The 14977-nt window shown below is 40.9% G+C and overlaps 1 protein-coding gene across 1 annotated transcript in view; it reads left to right on the top strand.

The window, feature by feature from the left end:
• Positions 1 to 14977, top strand: part of ADGRV1 (adhesion G protein-coupled receptor V1) — a 291122-nt gene that overhangs the window by 270735 nt on the left and 5410 nt on the right. The window contains exons 90-91 of the mRNA XM_055699397.1: positions 8941 to 9132; positions 10951 to 11128. Coding sequence (XP_055555372.1) covers positions 8941 to 9132; positions 10951 to 11128 — 370 coding nt within the window. The remainder of the gene's footprint in view (positions 1 to 8940; positions 9133 to 10950; positions 11129 to 14977) is intronic.

Raw genomic sequence — 14977 nt, 5'->3', positions numbered from 1 at the left:
ACCCCACATTAATGTCCTGCAAAAACAGCACTTTCTTTGACTTTTTTATGGGCAAGATTGACCTGTATTCAGTAATGCTAGTTTGTATGGTCCCCAAATGTGGTTTCTTCAATTGCTAGCTTACCATTTAGGTATTGCTTTCCTGTGATAGCTTTCAGCTCTTTTTGAGCTATAACTAGAGAATTAACTGCTCTAATACTGCTAATCGGGACATCTCTTGACCTAGGGACAGAAGTGACAAAGGCTTTTTCATCTGCCATTTCTTGTCTGTTTGAGGAAGAAATGAAAACTGTAGTAGGTTTTGTAAGATTGTAAGGTGTGAGCTGAAATGTAGCACTGTGAATGGAAAACCAAGCATGAGAGTAAATGGGTGCAGAATTTTCTAAAGCATACGTGCAAGTTCATGACCTCCAATATCTCTGGGTCCTTATAGTCGATGCAGTTGAAAAATAGGTGGGAAATAACCTCACAGCTTTGGATCTTTCTGGGTTTTTTTGTTTTTTAGTGTAAGGTTCATCAGTGGACAAGTAGTCTGTTTTTCCCTGGTATGTGATCTGCCTCCTTTCTGCTAACAGAGTGGTCCTGCACATAGGACAAAGCCCGAGAAGAATGTAATGCAGAGAGGACCTCAAGGGATGCTCTCCCTGATTCCTGTTGCCTGTGCAGCAGAGAAAAATAAAAAAGGCAGAGGCAGGGGAAAAAGCCGTGGGCTGAGAAGTAGGGCAGATCCAGGGAACAGTGGGGTGCTAGTCTGCTTTGTCTGCTCTTGGCTGGTCTCAGCCTCTGGCAGCCACCTGTGGCTGGTGTGATTTGCTGAACCTCCCAGTGCTCTGTAACGAGGGACTGCGGCCAGAACTGCGGAGGTAAATTGCAAACTTCTTCTGCATGCTGGCTCTCCCATGTTTGCCCTCCACAGATCACGCCTATCCCACTGCTTGTACCTTTCGACTTTGACTCAGCGTTTGTTTCTTCCTCAGCTAAGCTGAAATACAAAATTAGTGCTTTCTTGGTATTTCTGGGATAGCTGGAAGGAAGTAACAGAATCTTACTGTAGCCCAATCTGCACATCTGGGAAATTTGGCTAAGCATCTGTATTTTCAGTGTGTCTTCAAGCTGAGCACCTCCCTTTTAAAATTTGAATCTGTCCTCTTCAAACAAACAGCAACAAAGAAAACCCAGAACCTTTTCCACCACTTGCAGGGCTGAAATCAGAGGTACAAATGGCTGTTGTGTGGGAGTAGCTGCAAGTGTGCTGAGAGCTATGCAAAATATTTATAGTGAATCCTGAGTATCCAAGCAAATCTGCTTTTTAAAGATTTGCCAAAGTTTGTGAACCTTTCAGGTAAATCTGAGCCAAGTTTAGACTAAATCTGAGCTGAGCGCAGTTTGCCAGAAAGGAATTTATGGATTTGGCTTTGGGTAGAAACTGCAAGATTCAGCTTGGTCTTGGCATGGCTGAGGCTCTGCATAAAGAGAAACTTGGCATTTTAGACTGAGTTTCAAGTGTTACGTTAATATTAGAAAAATGTATTCATAATGCTGAAAGCACAGTATTTTTAACATTATTGCAAAATATACCCATAACCTGTTTATCTGTGGATTTACAACTTTACAAGAAAAGAAAGCCCTCAAAATAACTATACCTTAGTGCAAAACTGCAAATACATTCTTAATTTAATGATATATGAATGATTGCTTCTCTTCATTCCATTTTCTGTGGTGGCTTCTGGGCAAACATGTGTATGTGGTGGCAGCTGGTTGGTTCAACAAGTGGTCTTACAATGTTGCCTACCAAGATGCCATGAGTTTTGCAGTCCTCAGTTACATGTATTGTTGACTTTTGCTCTTGATGTGAATTTTTAGAACTTCAGCTGTAAGTGACACAGATCTTTTCCTACAGAGCGAAATGGAGAGTAAACACATCAGGAAGCAAAGTGCGGATGAGTGATAAATGTTCAGAGTAGAAACTGTGACAAGAGAAATTACGTGATTTATAAGAATTATAACAGCTTCATCAAAACCGGTGCTTAACGGCAAATGAACAGTCAAACTCTTGCTGATACAGGGCAGGTCCAAAGTCGGCTTATTGGGTGTAATCACCAGTTGGCAGGGTTGCACTGCTAAGGACATGGCTTTTACCACAGCCACTTCGAGTGCTGTGAAAAAGAGTTAGGTTTAAGCAGAAGGATCTGATTTACATTTCAAAGGTTAATATTTATGGAGAGCTATGAGTGGGAGATGTTAAGCGATGGCTTAGGATGTAGTGTCATGTGACTAAGTTGATACTTCTGTCATGATGACACCAATAAAAGATCTTCAAGCTGTTCTCAAAGACAAATATGGTTGAGGAAGATATGGAAAAATAAAATGTACATTGAAGTCTGCTTTTTTTTATATCTAGATGTGCACAAAAATGCTGTGCCTGCAGTTTATCGTAATTATCTCTGAAAACAAGGAAACCTGCAGAAGGAAATAGAGAATTATTTATGTTTTATGTGTGTCACTTGGTTAGCATTATTAATCCTATTCTGCATATGAACATTCAGTTCCATGGCTGAATTTTTCCTCCAAAATAATAAATTTTCCTCCAAAAATTATTAGGAAAGACAAGAATATCAAATATATATCATGCATTGTACAATGGCCCTGATTGTAATTTCCTGAGTACGATTCCTTTAACGTTGTGAGTCATTTTTTGCTGTGTAGATGCTAGCTGCTTGGACATGGTGAAACACGCAAATTATCTGAATTAATCAGACCAATAATTTTCCCCAAAGCAGCAGGCACTTGTCATGTAAATCAGCCTTAATCCACAGCAGGCTTTGACTGGCCAGGGTGGAAAACTGTGTGAGAAAAGAGAAGTCAGCAATGCAAAAGCTCCCAGTAAATCAGTGGAATCCCCGGGGAAGCTCACAAGGATCAGCTGAGGCATGGAGGTGCACAAGCACCAGCCCTGAGGTGGCCACCAGCAGTGACAGCAGCACCCGTGGCCATCAGCAGCCGCCCGGTAGGGACAACCTGGCCGTTCAACTGACAAACAAAGGACTTTCTAGGACTGGTTGCCAAGAGTAAATTAGTGCAGACAGAGAATAAGATTAAATCTCACCCTGATAAGATTAAAAAAAACTAAAGTGAAACTAACCAAAGCATAAAGCAGCACGTGGAAATTCCTCTACAGTGACTGCAGACAGCGAGTCGCAGGAGCTGGTCTGGGTAAAGACAAGTCCTCTGTTGGCAGACACACCTGCTTGCGTGATTTCTTGGTTTTTTTTTTTACTGCATGGCACCAGTAAATGTGTAACTTAAAAATAATAGTGATGGTGTAGCCACGGTGATCTGAGGATCAGGACAATCCAGTCTGGGGTCTAACACAAGATGCCCGCTTCCTTCACAAGCCCTGGTTTCACTTAAAATGTTCTCTTTTGAAAAAAAAAATTTTTAGTGATATAGTCATATGATTAGTGATACAGTCACATGATGATAGTTATCAATTAAATTTTTCCAAATTAAAATAGGAATGCAAGGAGCACCTCTGTAGGGTGCACTGAATTTTTGTTAGTGCTGATATATACCCTGAAACAGGTTGAGGAACTGTTCAGATGAAGGGTTCAAATTATATTTCTTTACGAAAAGTCCTGCAAAGATACTTTAGTGTTGTAAATAGAAATACCATTCCTCTAAATGGTAGGTTCAAACCAAAAAAATAGATGACATTATCTGAATCCACTTCTCCTTGGAAAAACAATTTTTGCAGTTTCAGGGTAGGTGTCTCAGGCATGGATGAAAATACTTGTGTGAGAAGTATGATGTGTATTAGTTTGGGGGTGGTGGTGTTCTTTTTTGGGGTTGGGGTTTTGTTTTTTTTCTTTTGTTAGGGGTTTTTGTTTAATTTTAATGCTTTGGTGTGTTTGTGCTTATTAGAGCAATAAGAGTACTTTTATCTTATGAGAACACTTTAAAATTCTGGGATACAGTAAGCATCTTGGTTTTCTCTCAGTGTGTAAAAAGGTGGTGAAGAGGTTTGCTGATGGCCTACAGTCTGTTAGATCCTTTCTCGTTACTATTAGCACAATTATCCCGATTTCCAAATGTAGACACCGTGAGCTGCAGCATGCGGAATTAGAGGGGAGAGAGAGAGAGACTACGAGTGTCAAATGTCAGTGAAGGCTTTGTATGGATCAGTCCTCCAGGTTTCCATGGGACTTTATGAAGTGTAAAAGGTATTCTGTCCTTTTACCAACAGATGTAGAAGCCTGTCCTTAATTTACCAGCTTCCTGCATCTGTCACTCCACAGAATAAATAAATCAAGCTGTTGTATGTGAGAATTCCCCTCACACCCATGCGTGCACAAAACCCTCCGTGAAATTATAACATGTACCAGGAGAAACCTCCCTTCTCCTCCTATAAAGAATTTTCTACATTGCCTCTCAGCCACTTGTTCCAGTGCTTAATTACCCTGACATTAAATATGTTTTCTTCCTATCCAGGTAGAACCTACCCTATTTCAACTTAGGACCAGTATCTCTCATTCTCCTGCCGTGGCCCTCTGTCTTCTCAGTAACCACTGCTTGTGTATTGGGGAAACTAGGAGTAGTTAATGGCTTTTAATTGCCCCCTGAGCCTTCTTCATGCTGAAAAGCCCATTCCCCTCAGCCTGTCCTCACAGGGCATGTCCTAAGAGCCCCTGACCACCTTGGTAGGCTTCCACTGGAGTTGCTCAAGCTCTTACCCATCCAGTGCTCTACCCATCTAGGTGACTGTGCCCTGACTTGGGTACCAGGGTGCTGTGGGACACTGTGCTGAAAGCTGTGCAAAACCCAAAGCAGGTGTGGTCCACCACCCTGCCCTTGTGCTCTGGATCAGTCACAGAAGGCAGTCAGTTGGTCAGGTATCCGTAACAAATTTGAAAGGAGATGGGAGAGGTATCCAGTGTAACCTCAAGAAGCACTGAGGCTGTTCCCGCCTCACTGGTGGGAAAAGTCCCTATAGACTCTTATGCATGCGAGCTCTCCTTCAGACAGTTGTAGCTGTGGTTTTTTGAGGTGTTTTTTCCCCTGACCTATAAGTGCAAAGGAGCAGATGGACAGACTGTCTTGCTGAGGTGAAATAACAAAAGTTTAATTGTCTTCCAACAGCATTTATCAGTAAAATAACCATCAGCCTTTGCATTTTTCATGCCTGAGAACTGCAAGTTGCCTGCCTGTGCTCGTGCCTTTGGGACAGACCAGTTGTCTCCTTCCAGTGGTTCTTACTTTCCTCCATGGCAAATGCGTTAGCAACACTTTTCCCTCTTAGTGTGATGTTGTGTTAATACTGCTATCATAATGTAGCCATAAGTGACATGGATTTAGACATTTTGTAAGTAGCCCTGTGGGACCAGTGCACAGAAATTATGTAGTATTGCAATTAAATCCTCCAGAGTCCTAGTTCTTTAGCTTAGTTGCTCAATCTGCTTCCATAGAGCCCAGGTCAAGCTCTTGCATTAGCAGTCGGTCATTTCACTCTGAGACCAAATAGTTTCTTTTGGCCTCCCTGTACATGCTTGTGGGCTGAGGAGAACGGCTCTAAATTTATACGCAATAGCAGAGATCGTTCGTACTAGGCTGAAGGTTTGGGTTTGGGCTTAGGTTGGTGTTTGTTTTTTGTTTTTTTTTTTTTTAATTAAATCTTCTTAAGAATATAAAATTAATATTTACCACATTTTTAACAGAGATGCCATTGCCTGTGTTACTAATATCCATACCCAGACCTATCTTCTTTTGATTCCTTTGGAATGTGTAGTTTTCTCTCTGAATGTCCTGCAGGTCTGGTAGACCTGTCAGCTGAACTCGACTACGTGTTTCATCCTTGGTCCAGTTGCCAAGGTCAACATCTGTGCATAACAAATGTAAAGCGGTACCAACTTGGCCAAAGTTGTTTATGTGATAAACACAGTGCAAAATATATTACAATGCCAAAAGCCTTATTTTCACAGTACTTCATTTTTTACAGTGTTAAAAGTTGAAGTGAAAAAAACCATAATGAGTGTCTAAAGTGTGATGAAGGACAATTCAATTCTCAAACCACTGCTTTTGAAAAAGACCCGCCGAAATTGTGAAAGCTGTGGTTGCGCTGAAACAGCCCAAGTGCCTGCATCCTGCACGTGCTCTTTCAGCGTAAACTGCCTGGTAGCTGCTGGTGCAAAAATAAGCACAGATCTATACGACCTGATCCATGGCATCTTCATGTGTATGATCATTGCAACTCAGTGTTGTTTGGACAGGACCATTTGCCTTGTTTGGATTTCCCAAAATTCAGTTGCAGTGGTTTCTTATAGAGACACAGGGCAGTGAGAAGACAACAAACCCCTATTGGTATCTCAAAGAGAACCACAGTGTGGCACACAGGAACTCACCTCCACCGAGTGTATCTTCTTGAGACTTTAAATTTGAATGGGAGCATGGGTCTCAGAGGGTTCCATCCTTTTTCCAGCTGAGCAAGAAATCTTCTATCTGGCAGCACAGTTCCTTTCTAAGCATATATCCTACTTAGGAGCACTGGGTTTTGTTAAGTATAACCTGCTGTTTGTAAGGCATTGCTGTAATACTTTACAAGAGTGGGAGAAGTAAAACTCACAGTTTTCGGTTTTGTTCTCCTTAACACGGCCTCCTCTCCTTAGACAGTCAAATAGCCTCCCTGGGCCTGTCTTCTCATTATGGAAGGACCCAGAGGAGCTGTCCTGCATCAATGCATGGGAGTTCTCTGAACGGTATGTCCTAAAGTTCCTTCTCAGCCTGGATAAAAGGAGGGCTGTAGCAGGTGTGCCCCACGAGGCGATGCATGGCAGGGATGCTGGCTGCTGCTGACCAGGACAAGGGTCTGCATCTCTGCAAGACAGCCAGGAGCAGAAGTGGTGGCAGCAAGGAGGAGCGGCAGCAGTGGTGCTTTGGGTGTCAAAATGCCTTTCTGTGGTTCTGGTGGAACAACAGTTCCTCAGGAATAGCTGTTTGAAATGCACAGAGAGTTAAATCAGGACACCAGGCTAAGTTAAGAAGACAATTGTGGCACTTTGTTCCATGTTTGTTTGTTTTAGAAGCATGAGTGTCCACACGCAGGGTGCCCAGGTGAGTGATGTAGCATGGGCTTTGCACGCCAATGTGTTATGTCCCCGCAATTCTGAAAGGCAGGGCTGTGCAGCGTTTTCAGCTAATGAGTTTTCTTGAAAAGTACAAAACTGCCTGAAATGTGTGTGTTCAACTATGTGGCAACTCCTCAGAGACCAAAATGCCAGAGGCTGCTCTGAATTCAGTGTCATCACTGTTATCTTGTCTTCTGTGGGCTGTTTTATCCTTTTCATATCCATTCAACTTAAATTAAAAGAAATCCATTTGCCAGTCCCATTATGCTTGACCTGTATCAGAGTCCTTGGATTTGTTTACAGACTGAAAGGACATTTGGGTTCCTTTTTAGTGTCTCTTAAGTGCAACATGTGTTTGCAACAGTTTTTTGGAGTGTATTTACTTATATGTATCACAAAGAAATTTCCTCTCGGTTAACTGCTCTGGGTCTTTGTGACAGAAAACAATCATCTGGAAAAGCAGGAATTTTTTTTTCTCAAAATAGTTAACGCTTTTGTTTGCTGGTTTGCTGTTAAAAATAATGCACACAGGGAGCTGTATGGCTTCATAGAAGGTGTCTGAGGGTATTTCCAGTGTTTGACCAGCTGAAATTGAAATCCTGTTGAATCCCGTTGAATTTATACTTCTGTTGTGTGTCGCTTTAGACCACACTGTTTTTTCACATAGTTTTGGCATTAGAAATTATGAATCTGTGGATCATGAACTGCTCCTGCCTGTTTTATAGGGATGGAAATAAACTTGTATCTTGGGCATTTGCAGTCTCCATGTATTTTCAAAATTCCTTCCATTAGGAATTCCCAAATATAATTACATGAAACTCCTTACTATTTATAAACCTTATAAATTTCATGCCTATGGGTACCTTTCAAATAAATTGCTCTGATTAGTACAGTTGGTTTCAGGGCTCTAGAGGGCAATGTGAAATACAAAAAACAATGCAAATGTGAATGCATCACAACAATTGGGAAGAATCTAGAAGTCTCCTTTTTGAGCTATTTTGGTTAACCCCTTCTTTAACAATTATTGAACTGGTTGATTTATCAATTGTAGTGGATTATTTTCACTGGTTGTTAGTGCAACTTAGGGATTAGCAAAAGCCAGATTTCATATTCAGAAGTTCAATCGCTGGATTTCTTTGCAAACAAAAGACGTGGTTATAATTCTTTTCTTGGCTAAGTCTAAAGGTCAAAATTAGCAAGTTTTAAAGAAGAACTGCAGAGGAATACAGCAGAGCCTTTGTAGTAATCACAAATGAAAGACAGTGATGAATTAATGGATATCATGAAGAATATAATTTATAGTTACAACTTGGTATCTGTGACGGCAGCAGTACAGTTCGCACGAGATTGAAACTGGGGCAAGAATGCAAAGAGCCAGCAGGTCAGTAAGGAAATAAAGAAATGTGGCTAGGGGCCAGCCGCAAATCCTATTGCAAAGGTGGCCCTTAACCACATTTTTATTATTATGACAACTCTGGAACTCAAGTTGGTTTTGTTGTTGTTGGGATCTTGGCTTTGCTTTGCAGTCATGTGGGTTCAAACAAATAATAATTTTCAATGACTCTATTGGGTTGGGAGTTTGTGTGCGTGTGTTTAGCTGGAGCCCTCAGGATATGAACTTACTTTTAACTTCCAGATCTCTGATGGGCAGTGATGTCATCTCGTATCTTCCATGGAAACAGACTGCAGCCCTTTGAGGCAGGGATGCTGGGCTGAGGGGTGGCATCAGCTACAGCATATAGAACCTTGCTATGACTGTGTTCACTCTATCTAAGCTCCCTATACATCACATGCTGATGTTCTTTTCTTCTCTTGGTTTCAGGGTCTTTATGTCTTTGTGGTATATTTTATCCTGCACAACCAACTTTGCTGTCCTGTGAAAGCAAGTTATACCGTAGACATGAATGGGCATACAACTCCAGGATCGGCATTTTTCACGCATGGCAGTGGACTACCGGCTGCAGGTGGAGAGATCAGCAAGTCCACTCAGAACCTCATCAGTGCTATGGAAGAGGTAACCGTGCTCTCCAGTCATTCTTTTTTGTATTGAAAATATACTTGGAGATTTAAGTGGCAGTACTGAAGTGTAATACATGGGAATGAGTTGCTAATTATTACAGGCTGGCTTTGGGGAAGGAGGGGATTTTTATTTTTTTTCACGATAAAAATTGTCATCTTTAGCTATGGTGACATTCTAGGAACTTACAATTCCCTGGCAACATCCCATCTGGAGAATTTCCCATTTTCTACTTGAGTCTTCATTGTTATAGAGACTGGTTGAAGTGTTGTCAAAAGTAGGTCATGAGAAATCAAAATATCAAGTTAATTCTTTCAGCTTACTATAAGTCTTAGGTGAGTTTTAAGTCTTTAATTTTCCAAAGTCATGCTGTGAAAAATATCTGGAAATTTTAATAGACTAGAATAAAATTAGAACAAAAAGAAAAGGAAATAAAAGAAAAAAGAGAAGAGAGAAGAGAAGAGAAGAGAAGAGAAGAGAAGAGAAGAGAAGAGAAGAGAAGAGAAGAGAAGAGAAGAGAAGAGAAGAGAAGAGAAGAGAAGAGAAGAGAGGACAGGACAGGACAGGACAGGACAGGGCAGGACAGGACAGGAAAAAGAAAAGAAAAGAAAAGAAAAAGAAAAAAGAAGAAAAAAGAAAAGAGGCAAGAAAAAAGAAAAAAAAAAGAAATATAAAAGAAAATTGAGGGACATGATTTTCAGTCTCTTTGTTGCTGAAACTGGAGTGCTGCTAGTATCACTTTTCACTGCCTGTAGTAAAGCAAGGTGACTTTTGCTGCTGTGTTCATGTACATGTTGATAGAGCTAGTTGAAAACTTTCCAGCTAAACATTTTTTCCCAGGGGAAACACCAATTTAATGGAATTGAAATATTTCAAGGGAACATGTCAGTTCTAATAATATTTTTTGTGAAAACCAAGCTGCTTACCTGGCAGCTCTTTTGCCCATTTCTCTACCTGCTTGACTGTATTTTAAAGCTTCTTAGCTGTCTCCTGGCAGACCACTAAATTTACTCAACTTCTCAGCATCTTACTTAAGGTGATGCCTGAGTCCCCAGTTTAGTGGATGGCATAGCTTCTCAGCTCTGTGTAGGAGGCTTTTACATTCCTGAGCTCTTAAAGAGTGGATGAACAATAAACTAAGAAAATATATTCTTATTGTCCTATAATATATTTTCTTAGAGTTCAGTATTTTGTCTTTTCATTTAAGGAGGAGATAGATTTTTGTAACCACCTCTTTTGTCATGAACTGAAATTCTGATTATTTTGTGCAGCTCCACCTTAAACACGTTAAAAGCGAGTGAACTTTAGCTAAGTTGGTGTCAAAACTGTAGGACTCTATACCACCACCAGAACCTTCAAAGAGAGACTGGCAAATTACTTTAAAATATTGAATTAGTAAACAGGGGAAACAGTGGGTTGCCGATTGTAGATCTTATGGAAATGATTGGTGGCTATAGAAGGGAGAAGCAGGGTCCAGCAGAGAAAGAGGCAAAGGTAAGAGAGGGGTGAACTGGAACTTTAATTTAAAGTTCTCCATACCAGGGGCAAATATTCAGAAATAACAATATTGTTTCAAATTTTTGAGATAGCTCGGACAAGCGTAATAAACACAAGGTTAAATGACTTGTAATTGAGTTACCATATATATATTTAATTCATTTATTTATTAAAACCCCCAAAAAGCTACCTGGTTCACCATACAAGTGACAGAATAGCTGGTTCCAAAATCTCTTGGTCCTGAGTTCAGCTCTGCTCGTAGTTTGAGGTCACTGTTTTGAGGATTACTGCATTTCTGTGTCTTTTTAAATGTTGCAGGTGCCTGCAGACTGGGAGAGGGCATCCTTGCAGCCTACTAGTCAAGCTAGTGCTGCCTTTAAGCAGAGTCCACAAAATGGCAATGTTTTCCACCCTTCTGGAGGGTTTAATGCCAGCTCATTGGTTGCTGATGAGGAATCGCAGGAGTTTGATGACCTAATATTTGCTCTAAAGACTGGTAAGTCGCTCATCACTTCATTCCTCAAACCCCAATGGTGTCATCATTCCATGACATCCAGTTAACAAGATCTGTTAATATAATCTGATTGCCGCAGAAGATTTGAATTACATTGTTCTGCCTTGGGCTGCTATTCCAGGAAAAATGTTGTGCAGACTATCTAGAGTAACAGAAAGGGAGCCTGCAAAAATGTATGTTGAGTCAGGATGGTAAGCAGACCTACAGAAAGTGCCAGCAGATTGAAAGCTCTGACATTTTTTCACAAATGCTTAAATGGCTATCTTGCTGTCTCTAGACATGGGCTGTCTTGTCTTCTTTTCCTTTCTTTTTCAAATTGATGTTCAGAGTATATACAATGCCTATCTTTATTTATAGATATATATACACACACATACATGTCTCTGTGAGAAACAGCATAATTTCATAAATATTGATTCTCCCAATAAGTGTAAGACAAAATATTTATATAAAATACATTTGGACCTGAAAAATGGACTACACTGGAAACTTCAACGAGAGAGATTTCTGCCCAAACTCAAGAGCCAGCTATGTTGAGTTCACCGTGTTGGTGGAGAACAGAAGCAGGGGATGCCATTCTAAATGTCCACACTCAAACTCCACCAGCAAAACAAAATATTTGTAATCAGACACCCCTCAACAGACTTGGACTTCCAGTCTTAAAGATCCCAGGCTTTTCCCTCAGTTATGCATTGCTTTTCTGCCTCTCACCCACTCCACCAGCGAAACTTCAGTTTACTCAGATGGTGACATAAATAGGTAGCCAAGCATGGCCACAGGTGGAAGAAAAGGAGTGAAATGTGGTTAAAGGATAGGTCATCATGGGAATGTCTGATAAGATGACCACAAAGGCACAGGGAGCTCCACCAGGCAAGCCCTGGCAGATGCTGACCACAGCCCACCTCCTCTCGATACCAGGTGAAGCACAAATGGAGTAGCTTGGTAGTAGAAGGTCACATGAATAGTCTTTGAGGATACCTTGGAGCCTTGCAAGAGACAACAGCAAGTACTGGTTACATTAACAGGTTAACTGCTCTGGCACTGATAATTTCAGGAGTTTGTTCCCTTCAGTGATACCAAGGAAAAGAGGCAAACTGTTTGGAAGGCTGGGAATGAAGGGGTACTTTTATTCAGTATATCTTTATCTCCTAATATCTCAGTAATACTTTATCTCCTAAGCCAATTTCCATTGCAGAAAATTCCTCTAATTATGAAGATATTTGGATGATTAATAACTGACGTAGTGCTAAGAGATACATTTGAATATGTATCTTATGAATATCAAATTCATAATTTGACATTATGAAGATTGTAAAAAAATCTGTATTGTACCTATTAATTTTCCTGGACATTTTTCAGACTACTTCTGCTTTGTTACGCAGTTAAAGATTTTGGGGAACTTTCAAACCTAGGTGCATACGCTTAGAGTTACAAACCTTTCTTTTAAGCACCTGAGAAGGTAGCTTTTACTTTTTTACTCCTTCCTGAATATTTTGAAGGAAACCAGATAATACATAGATAGTTAATAAGATATGAAGCTGTTCATACCTAGTATTCCCACCGTTTCCCACAGCGTTACTGCTTAAGCAGCTCAGTTGACATCCATTGGCCTATTTTCTGCAGTAAACTCTGTGCACTGCGGAAGACTGAGTATTAAATCATGAAGAACAATCTAGGCAACAGCAGTAGTTAAAGCTCATGGTTAATATAATTCACCACAACTTTAGCATTTAATGATTTTTTAATAAATCTTCAAGCTTTGTCCTTAGTTAATTTGTTTTCAGTCCTTCTCGAGGAAGTAGGTCTAGAACCAGCTTTTGATGATTTTGCCTAAATTTCATTATTGTCTTCTTAATTAGTATTTTATTACCATTTGTTCTTATGAACCTTTTGTATTAATGTGATTTAAAGCAGAGACCTCAGGCCACAGTTGGAGAAAAATATTTTTGCTTGCATTACTGATTCAAGTAGTATCTGAACATTTTATCCCAACGCTTATTCATGTGCCAAAACCGTGTCCCCAGCAACATTATGGGGGCAAAAAAAAGATGATTTCTAAGCCAAACCAGTTGTCTCCTCTGGCTACAGACCCACACATAACATTTGAGCAAGCCAAGCTGAAGAGGCAGCATTGAGGTTAGAGTAGCTTTAACCACCAAAGTAAATGTTTATCAGCTATTGCCTTAGATACAAGCTGTAGCTCAACACATACTTCAAACCAAAAAAACCCATGAGCTTTTTCTGTAACTAAAAATGGTATCTGATGTATTATTTGCATCCAGACCTGCTCTCCAGTCCACTTCAGTGCCGTTCAGTGCCTTGGCCATGCCAAGAAGTCAAGGTCCTCCCAATGGCACGAGGGAGGGAACCACATGGAAGGAATGAAAGGGGAGATGAGGTGGTGGGAGGTGGGATTACTTCTCTGTTTGGCAGCACAGGCTTCTGCTGCTAAAATATTCACCGAGTTGTGGTCTAGTGGGAATTTTATGATACAGTCAAGCCAGCAGTCACTGAGAGGAGCCTGTCTTCTGGTCCTTCCTGGCAGCACATTTCTTCCTCTCTTGCATTGTTGCTCGTACTCATGAAACCACAACAGCTCATCTTAGAGTCTTCTCCCTCTCCCTCTCCCTCTCCCTCCTCCTCTTCCTCCTCCTCTTCCTCTTCCTCTCTCTCTCCCTCTCCCCTTGCCACTCCACATCAGTTTGATGCCCTTTGAGCACCAGTCCCAGCTTCAAGGAAGCAATGGTCATCAGCAACTGGAAGACCAGCACCTCTTCTCTAAATAGGCTGATGGGTATGGGCAGCTGAGACACCTTTTTGCTACCTTGCTTTTGTCTGCCATTTGCTGTAAGTCACGCTTCTCAAACCTCTTTAGGCCAGACTTTATTTCAGTAGGCTGAGAATTCCTCATCTCAAGCAGACAAGCCCCTGGGAGAGCATGGAAAAGGTGCTTGGTACCACATTAGCTGTTTTTATGAATCTTAAACAGGGAGGTGTGGCTCTTGGGTATAGAGGAAGAATAGAAATGCTTTCTCTGCCATTGCTGGAGCTTTACCTCTGATAAGCAGAAACAGAAACCTCCATTATCTGTCATTCCTTAAAACTGTCAACCTGTAACCAAACTCAGCCTCAGCTGTGCTAAAATATTAGCTAAAATACACTCTGACGGTTGGCTGAGGATCAGCACTGATTAGCAAAGGAATATGCAAAAATGTCTTTATGCTTCTTTGTGCTTCATCTGTCCTTTCTGCTTATGCAGTTTGGAGCTGTCTGAAGGCTACTTTAATTTATGCTCACTGTCTGTAGCCACAGAGTTTCATCTGGCAGTGAGAATGAAGGGTATTATCACAGCAAAGCTAAGGTCTCGTTCCTGTCCTCCCATCCCCACTGCAGCTGACCACTGCCAGGAGTAGAAGTGAGGGATGACTGGTGCAGGTTAAAAAAAATGAAACCAGCCCAGGCAGCATAACTTTATTCTTTAACACACAGTGGTTTATCACTTGGCAGTTTGCAGTGCAGCTACACAAATCAGTGCGTTGGCACACTCAGCCTTATTGCTAAAGAAATGTGTGGTAGAACTATGCACTTAGCCCTTGGTTCCATAATCATTAATGCTGGGCCTATTTACAAATTAACCTGAAATACAGATGGCATACAGCTGCATTTCTAGCAAGTTAGGTGGGTGAGGGTGGTACTGTTTCTTAGCCAGCTTTTGCACTAGCTTCATGCAACCTTTGCATTACATGGCCATATTTTTTTTTTTTTTGGTGCAAGAAATCCAGAAGCTAGATTTCTTATATCATAATGCCATGGCCTTTGAATGCTTATCAA

The sequence above is a fragment of the Falco cherrug genome, chromosome Z (genome assembly GCF_023634085.1).
Source record: "Falco cherrug isolate bFalChe1 chromosome Z, bFalChe1.pri, whole genome shotgun sequence".
NCBI lineage: Eukaryota > Metazoa > Chordata > Aves > Falconiformes > Falconidae > Falco > Falco cherrug.
Note: the sequence above shows the minus strand (reverse complement) of the source record. Positions and strands in the feature narration are given on the sequence as shown.